Source organism: Bos indicus x Bos taurus, chromosome 8 (assembly GCF_003369695.1).
Source record: "Bos indicus x Bos taurus breed Angus x Brahman F1 hybrid chromosome 8, Bos_hybrid_MaternalHap_v2.0, whole genome shotgun sequence".
Taxonomy (NCBI): domain Eukaryota; kingdom Metazoa; phylum Chordata; class Mammalia; order Artiodactyla; family Bovidae; genus Bos; species Bos indicus x Bos taurus.
Genome location: NC_040083.1, coordinates 72687850 through 72706697, shown reverse-complemented (window position 1 = coordinate 72706697; position 18848 = coordinate 72687850). Strand labels below are relative to the sequence as shown.

Sequence of the window (18848 nt, the reverse complement as noted above, 5' to 3'; positions counted from 1 at the left end):
GTTTATAAAAATAGAAATAGGGATGTCATGGTCCTCCCTCCCCAGCTTCTTTATCTAAACTCTTTTCATGTACAGTAGGAATGCTATTGTTTATTTGGCTTTTTTTCTTTTAAAACAACTATTTTAAAAACTTCTCACAATTATTGTAAACAAAATAGTTGATTGTGAGTATATCAGATTTTTTTTTTCTTTTCTTCTTTTACTTTGAGCCAATTTTTTCTAGTCCAAACAAAATTCTGAACCATAATAAACACAGACTTTACTCTTTCCATGGCCAGTGTGCCAATCTCCAGGGCGTCAAGATGCTGTGTTCTAATGCAGAGGGAGCATCCTTGAAGCTGTGTAATTTTGAAGATCCCTCTGGTCTCAAAGCCAATTTAGAAGGTAAGAGTCTCTCTGTAATTACCTTCTCTAAAGTAAAAACACACCATTAAGTAAAAAGCCCAGCAAAATAATTGTTACTGGTAAAATATAACCATAGGGAGGAACATTTCTTCTGTCTTAGAGGATTTGCAAAGGGCTAAGCCATTGTTTGGTCTCAGTGATGGAAACCAGCATGCTGAACTCAGGAAATGTGGCCTCCAGTTTTTAACGAAGCTTCAGCTGGAGATAAGTATCAACATCTTAAATGTCCAAACAGAACAGCATTGTTTTTTAAACTTTTCATTTTATATTGGAATATAGCTGATTAACAATGCTGTGAATGTTTCAGGTGGACAATAAAGGGACTCAGCCATACATAAACATGTATTCATTCTCCCCTAAACTCCCCTCTAATCCAGGCCGACACGTAACATTGAGCAGAGTTCCCTATACTATATAGTCAGTCCTTATTGGTTATCCATTTTAAATATAGCAGTGTGTACCTGTCCATCCCCATCTCCCTAACTATCCCTTCTTCCATCCTTCCCCCAGGGCACCATAACAGAACACCACAGTCTTAATTGTGGACCAAAATGAAGAACTTCAGTTTGCATAAAGCCAGACAGTTTTTTATCACTTTTGGATGTAATGTTTTGTCTGCGAATTCCTTATTGCTTTGTTTTGTCCATGAACTTGTCATTTTGTTTATTTGTATATCTAGAAGACACATATGGAAAAGGCAATGGCACCCCACTCCAGTACTCTTGCCTGGAAAATCCCATGGATGGAGGAGCCTGGTGGGCTGCAGTCCATGGGGTCGCTAAGAGTCAGACACGACTGAGCAACTTCATTTTCACTTTTATGCATTGGAGAAGGAAATGGCAACCCACTACAGTGTTCTTGCCTGGAGAATCCCAGGGACGGGGGAGCCTGGTGGGCTGCCGTCTATGGGGTAGCACAGAGTCGGACACGACTGAAGCGACTTAGCAAGCAGCAGAAAACACATAACTCATTTCCATCACCATAAATTTTTGGAGGCATATTTAAAAGTGCAAACTCTAGGACCAAATTGAATTCCTCCCTCAAAAATACAGACTAAAACATGAATTCTTAATTCATAATATAAGCAAACAGATTGTTAACAAAGAACTCCATATGTATGTATATTGGTCAAGAGACAGATTTATAATTCAGTCATTTCCAAAGGACGCAGAGGTCAACATTTACCCCTGTTAAGTCATCTTGCATCTTTTGAATATAAATGACTATAAATATTTTTAAGTTCAACTGCTCCTAAAATATATTCACTTTAGGTGCTAATCTGAAAGGTGTGGATATGGAAGGAAGTCAAATGACAGGAATTAACCTGAGAGTTGCAACCTTAAAGAATGCAAAGTTGAAGAACTGTAACCTCCGAGGGGCAACTCTGGCAGGAACTGATTTGGAGGTGAGTCACTGAGTTTTTGTTCATCCAGAATGACTGAGTAGCTCCTGCAAAATGTACTTAAATAAAGCAAAGTAGTTGGCTGTTCAATACTGCCAGGTAACGTGCCAACCAGGTTGATGGAATGCTTTTCTTTCAGTTGCTTGTTTAAACAAATTTGAATTCCAGAGCAGAATCTACTTACCTAAGTTACAGATGCTAGGGTTCAGATTTTATTTTTAACTGGAGTAGAATTTCTTTACAATGTTGTTAGCTTCTGCTGGTCCTACAACATCAGCCATAGGTAGACATACATACCCCGTCCCTCTATTTTTATCACAGAGCACGGAGCTGAGCTCCCCATGCTATACAGCAGCCTCCCACCATCTATTTTACACAAGCTAGTGTGTGGGGGGCAGTGCTACTCTGTCTGTCTCGCTCTCTCCTTCCCTGCCTCATGTCCGCAAGTCTGTTCTCTGCGTCTCTGTTCCTGCCCTGCCAATAGGTTCATCAGTACCGTTTTTCTAGATGGCATATTTGAAGGTTCATCTGGCATTCAGTCTGAGCTGATCTCTCCTCTTTTCCTTGGATCTCCCTCAGGTAGATACATTTGATATATGCTTTTTTAATCCACTTGATTGTGGTTTTCTTAGATTTTAATTCCAAACAGAATTAAATGGAGCCAGATTATTTCTTAAACTTGTTTGGAAATTGAAATGATATCTGTGTTTGAAATCAGGTTCAGGGAAAGCCTGTTCTAAATTGGCATCATATTCTTTTTTGAATCTCAACCTGAGACTTTAATTCTGTCCAGCCAGTCATCTTTTTCATCAGAATTGTCTGGTATATATCATCTTGAGTTGCAGATTGAGCTGGCAGACTGCATAGCTGTTAATGGGTCTATATCACTGTCTGATAGCTCTTTCGGCAACAATGGGCATGTCCTGTGGCTGTGCTATTCAGTCCAGCACCTACCAGCCGCATCTGGCTATTGAGCCAGAGCAACCGAGGGATGGATTTGTAAGTTGTATTTAATTAAAATTCATTTAAATGTAAACTGCTGTGTGTGACTAGGAGTATTGTACTGAACAATACAGACCTAATACAAGAAAATCTGGCATAGATTGGATTCTAGAGAATAGTATGTCAACATTTAGCTTGTTGATTTTTTTAAATGTTTTCATCTTGCTCTTTTTTCATTATAATACTAAGAGTACTGTTTCTGTGTTTTCATCTATCCTTCTTTCACTCTATACTTCCTTCCTATGCAGTCCTATTTAGTCCTAAGGTCCAAAATACAATCCTTAATTCAGTGATCCTGTTTCATAGCTAGCATCTAGATTTCTTATCTGAATTTACCTTGTTCTCTTGATAGCTCTTAGCAGCATAGTAGCAGGCCCCGTTGAACTTGAAGGCAAAAAGAACCAGCTTAAGACTGAAGGTATAAACCTATTATAAGTAGTTATTTAACTTTTTAAATATTGTTACTGTCACCTAAGATGAGGATCTTTTCCCTTTGTTTCAGTTAGCATGTGACTACACATGAGTTCTTTATTTAAACAGTAGAACGCCTCCCTTTATCTGATTGCAAAGACTAATCAGAATGACTGTTGGGGCAGCTGCTAACCCTCTATACTATAAAGGTTATGTGCAGTCACCCTTCTCTCTAACCATCATCCCCACCATCCCTAGGGACTTAACCAAAAATCCCTGTCCCATCTGTCACTCTCTGATCTCAAGGGAAATTTGAAAGCAACTACCAGTTGTGGTGGTTACACTGCTGTATATAGATCTGTTAAAACTCACTGAATTGTATACATAATTGGGGGGTTAAAAAAAGGCAATTCCTTACTCTGAGAATGTTAATGTTAGGCAGCTACGTGATACAATTATTAAGTAAAATCCCTTTCTCTGTTTAAAAATCTGAATCTTCCCTACCCCCATGCCTTTCATTATTGTTCATAGATTGTGGTAAAACCATTAAGTCACTCAGTCATGTCCGACTCTCTTGCGACGCCATGGACTGTAGCCCACCAGGCTTCTCTGTCCATCAGATTCTCCAGGCAAGAATACTGGAGTGAGTTGCCATGCTGTCCTCCAGGGATTCAACTCACATCTCCTGCATTTGCAGGCAGGTTCTTTACCACTAGCGCCACCTGGGAACCCCAGAGAGATATATAACTAAATCACTTGGCTGTATACCTGAAACTAACACAACAGGGTAAATCAGCTATGTGTGTTTTAGTCACTAAGTCATGTCTGACTCTTGCGACCCCATGGACTGTAAGCCTGCCAGGGTTTTCTGCCCATGGGACTTTCCAGGCAAGAATACTGGAGTGGGTTGCCATTTCCTTCTCCAAAATCAACTAGACTCCAATATAAATTTTAAAAAAAGAATAAAGATTATCTCAGGTCCCAGAAATCAGTTTCTGATGCTCAGACCCTCTGAGTTTGTCTGGCAGTGGAGCTGCTTCCATTCAAGCCCCATATTCCCAGGGAAGCCCATAAAATTGTTCAGATACATTTTACATTCTGGATTTTAAATGCTTAAAATTCAAAAGGAACATGCTTCATCGTTGACCTTTGTTTATATATATTTGTGGTGGTCAGCCTGAGTAAGCATCAACTAGAGAGAAAAAATACGGCTTTCTCCTAAAACTTCTGAAAGTTTTCCAGAAATAAGTGAGTTTTATTCTTTAGGAACCTTTTCCTGATATGCCCCAGGAACCATTTTAAGAAGGAACAGATAAGCCCTTTAATCTGTTAGTTCCATGAACACTGTTTGTGTCCTGCAGAATTGTGACCTGTCTGGGTGTGACCTTCAAGAAGCCAACCTGCGGGGTTCCAACGTGAAGGGCGCCATCTTTGAAGAGATGCTGACACCACTACACATGTCACAGAGCGTCAGATGAGAGGCCTGGAGGGAGGAAGTTGCCGAAGACGACAAAAGTTTTCCTTATCACTCTTCTTTCTCCACCCACTCGGTTATCTAGAAGAAATAACACTGTAAGGGAATTAAAAAACATTTAGAGGATTATGCTTGTTCTCAGAGGTGCATAATGGGGAAAAAGTGACTTTTTTCCCCACATTCTGATTTTTAACAGAGAAGCACTCCTTCAGTAGATTTAGGGAAGCTAGATTAGATTGCTGCCTTTGGAGTGGAGTAGGGGGATTTGCCTGGTGGCCTTGCGACCAGGAATAAATAGTATCTATTATATTTGCTTTTAAATAGGCATGATGTTGAAATACCATCTGGGTTTGAAATGCATTTGAGGAATTTAATTTATGAAAAGCACAACATATGCAATTATATTTATTGACTCTCTAGATGCAGTATGGATATTTAAATTGTTGAACTTTACAATTTTGCAGAAGTTGTTCAGGTTTCTAAATAGCTTTAGTGGGGCCTCTCCTACTTTGAATACCTGTCACACCATGTGAAGATGGTAAGATCAGACTCCCCAAGGCTCTCTTTTCAGGTTCATTTTAAGAATTTTTTTTTTTTAAGTACAAAAGAGTAGCTAAATTAAAGAAACCGTGTTACTGATAGAGTGGCAGGAAAGAGACGTCATATATACATCGTCAGCTACATTTGCAGTGGAACTCTCTGGATGGTGAACAATTTACCTACAGCTTTTCACTGAGGTTTCAACTTACAATTTCATTCTAAACAAGTTCCACTCCATGCCAGCCCAGGCAATTTTATCTATTTACACTACTCGCTTAGTTTCCTCCCTGTACAGTCAAAACAAGCATAGGAAGAGAGTTGAAAACCAAAACCCCAAGGCGCATAATTAACATTCATTTAACTCAAATGCCAGATAAACAAGGCCAGCTTGGAAATAGGGTGTGAAATCCAAACCCACTGCCATCAAAGCTATAAAATATGAATGAATATGGCAGATTCATCTTTTAGAAGTCAACAGAACTGCAGCTCTGACCCTACCGTGGGGAACAAAGAATTCTAAACTGACAGTTTGACCATAGTTATCAAAAAGCTTAAATGGAAATAAAGGTTTTCGGCTGGTTCCAAGATGGACTACCAATTCAGTCAGCACCTTGGTTCTTATAGTTCTGGTGTGTTGTCGTTTAATACATTTTAGCCTGGCTTCCTTGAGTCACTTGCTCTGCAGGGGCAGGGCCTGAACTTCCTTACCAGTAACTGGTGTGTCCTTATGTCGACCCCCAAGAGCAGGGATGTAAGCTGTGTCCAAATGGGTTCTGAATTCTCCAGACTCATCTGTGTGAGGCAAGGAATCGTTAAAAACCACTTTGTCTCCTGTGGGAGAATGACATGTCTTCAGTATTTACATAGCTTATTCTTCTATACATATGCAAAGCTTTCCTTAACAGTAAAGGGTACATATGCATAAGTGGGAGGAGATAGACCTTTACAGGTGAAGGAAAGCAACTTCAGAAATGAATTATTTTCTTTGCTTTATTATTTTTACCAAGACAGAGAAGTATTGTATTGAGAGATAATCTATTTTCATAATCAATATGTGCCTAAATTATATTTAAATCATTTCACTCTGTACTATATTTTCAATAATTAGAGAATGTGTTGTTCATCCACTTAAGGGTACCTCTGTAGACATAACCTAAACCTGCAGAAGAATCCAAAAGATCCAAACACAGTATGCTTAGAAAATGCAGATTTTGGATCTAATGTGTCCTGCATTAATAAATGATGTGAAATGTTGAAAAGGTGTTTCTTGTCTTGCTTTTGGAAATTAGAACTTTCCAAATTTACTTAATTTCTTCAGTATGCGTTTTAAGACCGGCCCGGAGGGTCTGTGTGAAAAAGAAGAAAGTGCCTTTAAACTTATTTCTTGAAGCATGATTATTTTATGATTCTCCTCTTAAAATCCACCATGCTAACAACACAGACATTTCATTAATGCTGACCAAAAAAGGCTGTCTTCCAGTAACTCATTTGTGTTACTCTTTAGCTGATGAACATTTTTACCTGTTAGCTTTGTTGGGTTTGTGAAATACATTGTTCCTAAAGTGTTCTTGCCTGACAACCAGGAGAAAGAAGTTTAAGCAGGAAAGAACATTTCAAAACTCCCATTAACCCTTGCAGTGAAACATGATTGTACACACAGGTTTAAAACACAGTTGTTTGGGGAGGGGCGGGAAAGTCTAGAAAAGGGTTTTAAACTAGATAAGCTAATGATCTACATTGAGAAAATTTGTACTCATGTACCTGTTTAGAGCAATATGTATTATGCTGTAATAGTCTTTTAGCTGTAATTTCAAAGCAATGAAATATTGTATATTCATTTTCTTACAAAGTTTACCATCATAAATCAAGAGTTGGGGTATTTTCTCCAACTGTTCATTTTATGAATTGGCAATAAATCTACTCCTAGTCAACTTTAATCTTTAATATATGAAAAACCCTAGTAGTTTTTTAAATCTCCAAGGAAATATTGTCTTTAAAAGGTACAACTCTACAAGGAAAAGCAGTTATTATTTTTCACAAAGTACCTTATGCAAGGATTAATTATCTGAAACCCTGTCACAACCTTAGATATGTCAGCAGGAGTTCATGAGTCCTTCCTGCTGAGATTTTACATTAGGTCAAAGAAGGTTTCCATCTGTCATTCAGCAAGATTGTGTGTGTTGTATTCATTCGCTCAGTTGTGTCTGACTTTGTGACCCCATGGACTCCTCTGTCCATGGGCTACCCAGGCAAGAATATTGGAGTGGGTTGCCATTTACTCCTCCGGGGGATCTTCCCAAGCCAGGGATCAAACCCACGTCTTTTGCTTCTCCTGCATTGGGAGGTAGATTCTTTACCACTAGTTCTACCTACTAAATCATTGTTACATTTTAGTAATTTTGAGGTGCTTTTTTTAAATGCTAAAAAAAAAGCCATTTTCCCTTTATAGAGAGCCATACTTTAAAATTTAGGAGATTTCTAAATTTAGGGGGAAAAATGTTTAAGGGTAAAATTCAATTATTTAAATCCGATTTACTAAATTCAGCTTCATGGCAAATTGATCTGTCGTTGGAACTGTGACAAGGATCAGTTTGTCACCAAACCTCCACATTCTATTAATTGTATATTTGTTTGATACCCGATTTGGTGCTGTAGAAAATAAACAAGTTTGGCCTTTGCCCTTGAGATCTATGACAACGCTAAGGCAGGTTTCAAGGGCATGACGCATAGGGAAGGAATTCACAGACCATGTGGCTGCATTCATCTAAAAATTTCAAAGCATTTTTCCAAGACTGAATATCAACTGACGGAAATTGGCTACCAGTAATCCAGGGAAGCTTAACCAGGGACAAAAGATTAACATGACAAGGGTCAAAGCCTCAACTCCCCTTTCATTAGTCTCAACCAAAGACACATCTGCTTCAGCAATACTGTTACAAGCACATCACACCTTAAACAGCATCCATCGTTCAAACAAAATGGACTCTTGTTGAAAACCAGCCTCTCATACCTTCATAGGGAGATGAGGTTCCATTCCTCCATGTCAGAATGGCGCTTAAATTATTCAAAGTGTCTAAATGAGATAAAGTCAATCACTTACATTCTATTTTTAATTCCCCCTAGATTTGCAATTAAAGTTCATCCTCTTCTCTACCCTATCACAGATCTGACAACCTCCACAGAGGTGGCTGGGCAAAGAAGTTTATTTGCGTGGACCAACATTGCTTTTTATGCCAAATTCTTGTAGATGTAATTAATTATTTCCAGATAACACTGGGCAACAGCTGACTGATCTAGCATCCTACTCAAGGAGAAATTTCCAATCTTAACTCTAAAGTGAATACACATCCAGTTATTTTGAAACAATTTACTGCTTAGCGAATGTAACAGACCTTCATCCAACTGGACATGAAGATTTCATTCTAAGTCAGTTAAAACACATCTTTGATGCAGAAGAGGAAACAGATCTGATCAGGTTAAAAGGTCCTTACCTTTCGTTCATTCATTCCAATCTATTGAATGCTGACTAAATGCTGCTGCTGCTGCTGCTAAGTCGCTTCAGTTGTGTCCGACTCTGCACAACCCCATAGACGGCAGCCCACCAGGCTCCCCTGTCCCTAGGATTCTCCAGGCAATGCTGGGGACTTACTAACAGATGTTTAAATAAGATGCGATCTTTGAGTATCATGACTTTTAAATTAGGAGAAGATAATCATGTATTCAAATAAATATAATAAAGAGTAATGGTTCTCTTTTTAAAATGCTTTTACTGTGTAAATATAACGTCCATTAGCTCACTTCTGGGGTGCAATATCTATCTCTGAAATTTAGATCATGAGATCTGCTTTGCAGGGCTGTGATAATGAGCAAGGTTAGCGTCATTCACATGCCACATTATCTCTCATCTTTGTACTCCCATGACCTTTAGCATAGGCATTTGTGTCTTTTAACTCAATAACCATCTACTGAAATGAGCTGAACCTCTGGCTGGTTATTTTTGCACTTAGCACATTCAAACTGCAACATATCTCCTTAACTTTTTGATACTGTAGAAGGCTTGCAAGAAAGACAACGTGGTGTATATACAGGATGGAATACTACTTTGCCATAAAAAAGAACAGAATAATACCATTTGCAGCAACATGGAAGGACCTAGAGATTATCATACAAAGTAAACTAGACAAAAACATCATAGGCTGTTGTTTATATGTGAGATCTCAAACATGATACAAATGAGCTTATTTACAAAACTGAAATAGAATCCGAGACATAGAAAACACATTTAGGGTTACCAGAGGAAAAAGGAGGGGGATAAATGAGTTTGGGATCAGCAGATGATACATATTACTATATATAAAACATAAACAACAAGGACACACTGTATAGCACAGGGAACTACACTCAGTATTTTGTAATAACCTATAAGGGAAAAGCACCTGAAAAAGAATATATGGATATATATTTGCTGTACACCTGAAACTAACACAACATTGTAAGTCAACAATACTCCAATTTTTAAAAATAAAGAGACTTACCCGGTGGTCCAGCAGTTGAGATTCCACACTTCCACTGGAGAGGGTGCGAGTTCGATCCCTGGTTGGGGAATTAAGATCCTGCATGATAGGGCAAAAAAAGTTAAATAAATAGACCTGCTGTATACGCAGGGAACTCTACCCAATACTCTGTAATGACCTATCAGGGAGGAGAGTTGGGAGAGAGAGAGTGGGTATATGTATGTGTGGGGCTGGTTCTCTCTGCTGTACAACAGAGGGTAACAAGCCTTGTTGATCAACTACGCTCAGATAAAAATTTTAAAAAATAATAGTCAAAGAAGAAACCTGGAGGGTAGAAGACTAGGGGATTTCCAAACTCCTACCATCTACTTTAGCGATTCTGTATGGGTTTGGGACAGTACCAATACTCACTTCTTATTCCTTATAACTCAGCTCATTTTACACATGGGGAATCTAAGAGCTGAGAGCTGCTCCTATACAACCTGACTATACAATTACTATTACATGGGCTCCTTAGTGACAGTTTCCATGTGTGCCATTTAGCATGACTTAGTCTAAGACCGCTATTTTCCTTGAACTCTTGATTGGCCTGTCAGTTTCCTCAAGGGAACTCTACCTAGCTAGATTTTAATCTCTTGAATTGTGGCCTCGACTATAAAAGTCTTAGGTGAGATTTTAATGGCCAAGATTTAACTAAATTTAACAGATACACCAGTGGGTGTTCCAATTATATACACCATTAAGGGCTTGATGTGAGGCTTTAAGAAATTACTATTAAAAAAAGAAAAAAAAACACAGTCTATGTGCAATGCAGTTTACCAGTGGGGAAGATTTCGGTGTCTTGGAAAAGTTTCATATAAAAAGGAAGCTAGAAAAGTGAACAGTCAGATTCAACACACTTCAAAGGAAGCTTGAGATTTGGGGGACTCTCTGCTCTCAAACAGGTAAAATGCTTTGTATTTCTAGCACTTTTGTTTAGACTGCATGCTATTGTCTATCTATAGGGCATTTTATACCCTAAGGGCTTAAGGCCAGGTGTGGTGTCTATAGAAGCCTTGACCTTCTTGGTCCTTGTCACCTCCAGCCATAGAGCTCCAGCCTGTGGGGAACTGCAAGAGCTCATCAACCAATATTTGGTTCTGTCTTTAGCTTCTTCCCCACCAATGGAAATTTAATCTGTGAGAATTCCACATGTCATCAGATGGCTGAAGGCCGCTGTGGCCAGGGAGGCAGCTGGTCTGGGACTCGGAGCTTTGAAAAGTGTGAGGTCCTCTCTCGTGCTCACAGATGGTCCAGTCAGCGTCCATGTGGAGGACCAAAGGACACACACTCAGCAAAATGCAATTAGCACCACAGGGTAACCATTTAATGTCAAGCAACTTTTATTAGCCAGAGACTTCTAGTCGGAGCCACTTTTCAGAGCAGATGGCCCAATTTTCTTTATCTCAGGAAAGAATCTCAATCACAGGGGGAGAAAGTACTAAGGTAAAAAGTGAATTTGATAAAGGTGGAATCCTGAGGTTTGGATAAGCAAATAAATAATAAAAATCAGAACAGTTTAATTCTGAAAAGTACTCAACATGTTAAAGGACTGGCTTTGTCTCCAAGGTAAGAAAGTACTTTTATGTGAAAACTGTAGATCACTCCCACTTTCGTCTTCTGCGGGGTGAGTGACCCCAGTGTTAGGATTTTCACCAAAGAGGTCTTTGCTTAACCCAGTCTGGGTCTATTTTTATCACTGTGTTGATATTCCTCAGAATGAAGCCGACTCCCAAACTTCTAGCTGGATTAATCCTGCTGATTCTCTGTGTGGTGGGTTGCTCTGGTCAACACTGGTCCTATGGGCTGCGCCCTGGAGGAAAGAGAAATGCTGAGAACGTGATTGATTCTTTCCAAGAGGTAAGTCCCTCTCAGCTTCAAAATGAGACGTGGCTTATGTGATCCAACTGAAGGATACTAAAATCCTTTGTGTGCCCAAGTGTGCTATGGATTCTTGCCCCTGACCCAGGTATTCTTGGGGAGATAGGCACTTCCCAAGTCAAGCCCCATTCCTGCTTTAATTCGGACAGAGACCAGTGGAACAAAGAACAGGAATGATTCCAGAGGAACAGGTGCAAAGGAGCAAGCTATACTCTAAGGATACAGAATCACCAAAAGACCTAGAAACAATAAGGCTTCTCAGGTGGCTCAGTGGTAAAGAATCATCTGCCTGTAATGCAGGAGACCTGGGTTCCATCTCTGGGTCAGGAAGATCCCCTGGAGGAGGAAATGGCAACCCACTCCAATATTCTTGCCTGGAGAATCCTATGGACATAGGAGCCTGGCAAGCTATAGTCCATGGGGTTGCAAAGAGGCGGACATGACTGAAGTGACTTAGCACATGCACAGTATGAAATAAAGAAGCCCAGAATCCTCTCCACAGACTATTTGTGAAGCAATTCTCTATTAACTATGACATATTTAGTAAAAACTAGAAAATTAGAACAATCCTAGTCATAACTCTAAGCTCTTGTATTTTTTTGTATACTTCCTCCTTGTGAAGTTCAAAGTACTTCATTTTCATCACTTCTAGGAAGAAAAATATTCTCTCTCCTTACTATGGCCTCCGGAGCTGCACACCAATCTATAAAAGTGTCTGACAGTATCCCATAAAAAAAATTTAAAAATCCTACATGTTGCATGGTGCAGCCAGAAAATAAAAAAACATTAACATTTTTTAAAAGGAGAATTGAAAAAAAGTCCCCATCCCAACTCGCAACTTTCTCAGTCCCATAGTCCCCCGACTTCACCTTCCACATACAATTTTTGGTGGAAACGAAAAATCCCATTTCATTTCTTTACCTCCATCTTCAATAATCTTTATTCGCAGATAGCCAAGGAGGTCGATCAGCCAGTAGAACCTAAGTGCTGTGGGTGCATTGTTCACCAGTCCCATTCTCCTCTGAGGGACCTGAAGGCAGCTCTGGTGAGTTACAATGTTAACAACATGGAGCTTTAGAGATGGATGGGTCCTGGGTACCACCTCTTTGGTCATCCTCTTAGGACAACTCCCTCTCAGCCACTGCAGGGCTTACCTTCCTGACGGCCTGAATTCCTCTTGTACTGGGCCCTTGTCATTTCTTAACACCCTTTCTCAGTGGTTACACAGTACTAATGGCCGGAACCTTGTTTCATTTCTTAAATTGAAATCTCTTTGCAAACTGTGTCCACTAATCTCAGCTCTGGCTTAGGAATGACTGACAAATTTCTTTCCATAGCTACCTGTCAGTGCTTCAAGTATATTCATCAAACTCTCTCGATTATTCTCCTCCAGGCTAATCCACACTTTTCCACCAAATTCTTCAAGAGTTCTTGGTATAACACGGTTTTCTCCGGGAAATGTAGAAATCAAAAATGGTGCGCTACAGAATTTTCTTTCTTTTTGGAATAAAAAATCCCCAACTGATCAATTTACAATTCAGAGCTACAGATTTGATTTCTGGTTTTCTGATTGGACAAACCAGTTTCCAAATTCCCACCCTAAATGGAAATCTACTAACTCAATGTAGGTTTTTTATTAAAAAAAAATAAATATATATATATATATATATGGACTTGAATATAGAAGTTGAATCCTGAATTCAATATTGATATTCTCTGAGCAATGTGGTCCACTTACTTGCAGCAGTTAGAAGGCATTACAGGCTTTCCTGGTGGCTCAGATGGTGTAGAATCTATCTCAGTGTGGGAGACCTGGGTTCAATCCCTGGGTTGGGAAGATCCCCTGGAGAAGGGCATGGCAACCCCCTCCAGTATTCTTGCCTGGATAATTCTATGGAGAAAGCATTACAGTTCACTTTCAGTTATGGCCAGGAACAGAGAAAGCCTGAAAACATCACATCAGCAGATGAGTGACAGGACAAAGAAAAAGTGGACAGGGACTTCCCTGGTGGTCCAGTGGCTAAGGCTCCATGCTCCCAGTGCAGAGGGCCCGGGTTCAATCCTGGTCAGAGAACTAGGTCCCACATGCCGCAACTAAGACCAGGTACAGCCAAATAAACTTTTTAAAATAAATCAGTAAAATGTAAAAACCACTCTTTTAAAAAAAAGTGGACAAATATCTTTATTTCCTTTTTTTCAATTCTACTTACCTCATGATAAAATAAAAGCAAGCTGTGACATTTTCTGAATATGACACTAGAAAGAATTGAGGCAAAGACTGGATTAATAATAGATGAACAAGTTAAAAGACAGATTTCTCTTTCACCTCTGTCCTCACACCCTATACTTAGAAACAATGTATTAATAGATCTTATGTTTATTTGATTCATAAAGCATGATCCAGCTCTCTAGCACTTTTTAGTGTGAAAAAAACAAATGGATCTATTATTTAAATATCAATATTTAAAAAAATTTAAATGTCAAAAAAAGTTGACATTCAGCTCAGAAAATCAACTTTGATATATTTATTACTGATTTATTTTTCAGGAAAGTCTGATTGAAGAGGAAACTGGGCAGAGGAAGATATAAATCCACAGGACCAGAAAAACTGATAACACTGAAGTATAATTCTGATTTTGAAATCTGTGACCCATTTAACGTCTGTAAATTGTGTGAATTTCAGAAATTCTTACACCAGGTTGCATGGATTTCATGATGGAAGTGCTCGTATTGCGAATAAAATGGCATGAATGTTAAGTCTTTCTCTAACTCAGAACTCTGGTGTGGGAGGGCCATGGTAAGCCTCCATGCATACTAGTGTGTTAAGTCACTGAAGTCCTGTCCAGCTCTTTGTGACCCTATGGACTGTAGCCCACCATGCTCCTCTGTCCAAAGGATTCTCCAGGCAAGAATACTGGAGTATGTTGCCAGGTCCACCTCCAGGGGATCTTCCTGACTCAGGGATTGAACAAGTGTCTTTTATGTCTCCTGCACTGGCAGGCAGGTTTTTTTTACCACTAGTGCCACCCGGGAAGCCCACAAGCCTCCAAGGGCGTGCTTCTTAATGTGTTCACAGCGTGGGAGGCGGGGGTGCAGAGAAGAGGAGATAACACAAAGGCCATGTTATTGCTGACTCAAGGAATCACATGGCTCCCTTCCTCCCCCATTCCCACCACCACCCTGCACTCACAGGACAATCGCTCTAAGCCCAATACCAACTCAGTCCAGTTTTCTATGGGGATGAAAGCTTTCTCTCTGACCTACAGAAGTTAGATGGGGCCAAGGCCAAAGTTTCCCCACTCACCCCCAGATTGTCTCCAATCCCTTTGTAAGTCAACCAGAGCCTGGGAGAGGCCTCGGGGAAATGAGGCCTCACTGGGCTCCTGGTCCAATGATCCTTTGGGCTCCATTTGGTCCCTCTAGGTTCATCAGAGCAAGAGGTGCATAATAAGGTTTGGACCAAGCCCTAAAAATAGTACTGTTCCCTTGTCTGATTTTTCTGATTATTTCAGTTCAGAAACATATGGATTATAGTCAGTTGAAGACAGGTGTCAGGTGTTCTCTTGTCCCCTGGTCAAACAGCACTGGCACCATTCATTCTCCAGAATTGACTACCTATAATCAGTTCAGTTCAGTCACTCAGTTGTGTCCAACTCTTTGCGACCCCATGAATCACAGCACGCCAGGCCTCCCTGTCCATCACCAAATCCCAGAGTTCACTCAGACTCATGTCCATCGAGTCAGTGATGCCATCCAGCCATCTCATCCTCTGTCGTCCCCTTCTCCTCCTGCCCCCAATCCCTTCCAGCATCAGAGTCTTTTCCAATGAGTCAACTCTTTGCATGAGGTGGCCAAAGTACTGGAGTTTCAGCTTTAGCATCAGTCCTTCCAAAGAAATCCTAGGGCTGATCTCCTTCAGAATGGACTGGTTGGATCTCCTTGAAGTCTAAGGGAATCTCAAGAGTCTTCTCCAACACCACAGTTCAAAAGCATCAATTCTTTGGCGCTCAGTTTTCTTCACAGTCCAACACTCACATCCATACATGACCACTGGAAAAACCATAGCCTTGACTAGACGGACCTTTGTTGGCAAAGTAATGTCTCTGCTTTTGAATATGCTATCTAGGTTGGTCATAACTTTCCTTCCAAGGAGTAAGCGTCTTTTAATTTCATGGCTGCAATCACCATCTGCAGTGATTTTGGAGCCCAGAACATAAAGTCTGACACTGTTTCCACTGTTTCCCCATCTATTTCCCATGATGTGATGGGACCAGATGCCATGATCTTAGTTTTCTGAATGTTGAGCTTTAAGTCAACTTTTTCACTCTCCACCTTCACTTTCATCAAGAGGCGTTTTAGTTCCTCTTCACTTTCTGCCATAAGGGTGGTGTCATCTGCATATCTGAGGTTATTGAGATTTCTCCCGGCAATCTTCCAGCTTGTGCTTCTTCCAGCCAGCGTTTCTCATGATGTACGCTTTATAGAAGTTAAATAAGCAGGGTGACAATATACAGCCTTGATGTACTCTTTTTCCTATTTGGAACCAGTCTGTTGTTCCATGTCCAGTTCTAACTGTTGCTTCCTGACCTGCATACAAATTTGGACTCAGGTTCGTGACATTGTACAGGAGACAGGGATCAAGACCATCCCCATGAAAAAGAAATGCAAAAAAGTAAAATGGCTGTCTGGGGAGGCCTTACAAATAGCTGTGAAAAGAAGAGAAGCAAAAAGCAAAGGAGAAAAGGAAACATATAAGCATCTGAATGCAGAGTTCCAAAGAATAGCAAGAAGAGATAAGAAAGCGTTCCCCAGCGATCAATGCGACGAAATAGAAGAAAACAACAGAATGGGAAAGACTAGAGATCTCTTCAAGAAAATTAGAGATACCAAGGGAACATTTCATGCAAAGATGGGCTCGATAAAGGACAGAAATGGTATGGACCTAATGGAAGCAGAAGATATTAAGAAGAGGTGGCAAGAATACACAGAAGAACTGTACCAAAAAGATCTTCACAACCCAGATAATTACGATGGTGTGATCACTCACCTAGAGCCAGACATCCTGGAATGTGAAGTCTTGCTCTGCTTCATTCTGTATTCCAAAGCCAAATTTGCCTGTTACTCCAGGTGTTTTTTGACTTCTTACTTTTGGATTCCAGTCCCCTATAATGAAAAAGACATATTTTTTGAGTGTTAGTTCTAGAAGGTCTTGTAGGTCTTCATAGAACTGTTCCATTTCAGCTTCTTTAGTGTTACTGGTCGGGGAATAGACTTGAATTACCGTGACATTGAATGGTTTGCCTTGGAAACAAACAGAGATCATTCTGTCGTTTTGGAGATTGCATCCAAGTACTGCATTCGGACTCTTTTGTTGACCATGATGGCTACTCCATTTCTTCTGAGGGATTCCTGCCCACAGTAGTAGATATAGCGGTCATCTGAGTTAAATTCACCCATTGTAGTCCATCTTAGTTCGTGGATTTCTAGAATGTCGACGTTCACTCTTGTCATCTCCCGTTTGACCACTTCCTATTTGCCTTGATTCATGGACCTAACATTCCAGGTTCCCATGCAATATTGCTCTTTACAGCATTGAACCTTGCTTCTATCACCAGTCCCATCCACAACTGGGTGTTGTTTCTGCTTTGGCTCCATCCCTTCATTCTTTCTGGAGTTTTCTCCACTGATCTCCAGTAGCATCTTGGGTACCTACCAACCTGGGGAGTTCATCTTTCAGTTTGTATCTTTTTGCCTTTTCATACTGTTCATGGGGTTCTCAAGGCAAGAATACTGAAGTGGTTTGCCATTCCCTTCTCCAGTGGACCACATTCTGTCAGACCTCTCTACCATGACCCGTCCATCTTGGGTGGCCACACATGGCATGGCTTAGTTTCATTGAATTAGACAAGGCTATGGTCTGTGTGATCAGATTGGCTCGTTGTCTGTGATTGTGGTTTCAGTCTGTCTGCCCTCTGATGCCCTCTGTGCCTACCGTCTTACTTGGGTTTCTCTTACCTTGGACGTGGGGCATTTCTTCACAGCTGCTCCAGTAAAGCGCAGCCACTGCTCCTTACCTTGGACGTGGGGTAGCTCCTCTCGGCCACACTCTGCTCCATCGCAGCCATCATGCTTCATCAAGACAGTGTGGTATTGGCACAAAAACAGAAATATAGACCAATGGAACAAGATAGAAAGCCCAGAAATAAACCCACGCACCTATGGGTATCTTATTTTTGTCAAAAGAGCAAAGAATATTCAATGGGGCAAAGACAGCCTCTTCAATAAATGTTGCTGGGCAAACTGGACAGCTACATGTAAAAGAATGAAATTAGAACACTTCCTAACACCATTGTGCTTATGCTAAGTCGCTCAGTCATGTCCAACTGTTTGTGACTCCATGGTCCCTGCCAGGCTCCTCTGCCCATGGGATTCTCTAGGCAAGAATACTGGAGCGGGTTGCCATTTCCTACTCCAGGGAATCTTCCTGACTCAGGGATCAAACCTGTGTCTCTTTCTGTCCCCTGCATTGGTAGGAGGGTTCTTTACCACTAGTGCCACAACTATGCCTAATTATTTGTGGTGAATGAGTGAAGGAACAGGACTTATGACATCAAATAGCTAACAGAAAACCATCAGCTCACATGCCATGGGATGAATGGGGTGTGGGTGGAGAAAGAACCAAACAGCTTGCAGTTTTGATTGCTTTTAGGCAAAGATGGTTCTGTGACCCCCAGAGTACAAGTTTAAAACAAACAGGACCACCTGGAATGAAATGAGACCAAAAGAGACTGTTGAGTGTGATACGTCAACAGGGAAATGTTCAGGAATGAAGTCATTTCATTAATAGTATAGTGAAGTCGCTCAGTCGTGTCCGACTCTTTGCAACCCCGTGGACTGTAGCCCACCAGGCTCCTCCGTCCATGGGATTCTCCAGGCAAGAATACTGGAGTGGGTTATCATTTCCTTCTCCAGAGGATCTTCCTGACCCAGGGATGGAACCTGGGTCTCCCACATTGGAGGCAGACGCTTTAACCTCTGAGCCACCAGGGAAGCCCTAATTAATATAAGGGTAATAATCAACTAAATACACAAACTTTAAAATACATTTCCATTTTTAATTTAAAAAATAAATTACAGCAAATCTGAACAAAATGTTTTCTACTTCAGTGCATATCTTCTT

General features: G+C 40.5%; 2 protein-coding genes across 2 annotated transcripts in view; both read left to right on the top strand.

The window, feature by feature from the left end:
* KCTD9 (potassium channel tetramerization domain containing 9) overlaps positions 1-6493 on the top strand; it is an 81372-nt gene extending 74879 nt beyond the window's left edge. The window contains exons 10-12 of the mRNA XM_027549950.1: positions 279-384; positions 1677-1810; positions 4582-6493. Coding sequence (XP_027405751.1) covers positions 279-384; positions 1677-1810; positions 4582-4698 — 357 coding nt within the window. The 3' untranslated portion in view covers positions 4699-6493. The remainder of the gene's footprint in view (positions 1-278; positions 385-1676; positions 1811-4581) is intronic.
* A 3444-nt stretch (positions 6494-9937) lies between these two features.
* GNRH1 (gonadotropin releasing hormone 1) lies at positions 9938-14425 on the top strand. Its single transcript, XM_027549948.1, has 3 exons — positions 9938-11647; positions 12618-12713; positions 14216-14425. The coding sequence occupies exons 1-3, from the start codon at positions 11507-11509 to the stop codon at positions 14255-14257; spliced, it is 279 nt and encodes a 92-aa protein (XP_027405749.1). The 5' UTR covers positions 9938-11506; the 3' UTR covers positions 14258-14425.
* The last annotated feature ends 4423 nt before the right edge of the window (positions 14426-18848 follow it).

Bases quoted from the DNA above. Each gene is read 5' to 3' on its own strand.
- GNRH1 (XM_027549948.1), top strand. From the start codon at position 11,507: ATGAAGCCGACTCCCAAACTTCTAGCTGGATTAATCCTGCTGATTCTC. The intron at 11,648-12,617 runs GTAAGTCCCTCT...CTTTATTCGCAG, and splicing joins TGATTGATTCTTTCCAAGAG to ATAGCCAAGGAGGTCGATCA. The intron at 12,714-14,215 runs GTGAGTTACAAT...TTTATTTTTCAG, and splicing joins GGGACCTGAAGGCAGCTCTG to GAAAGTCTGATTGAAGAGGA.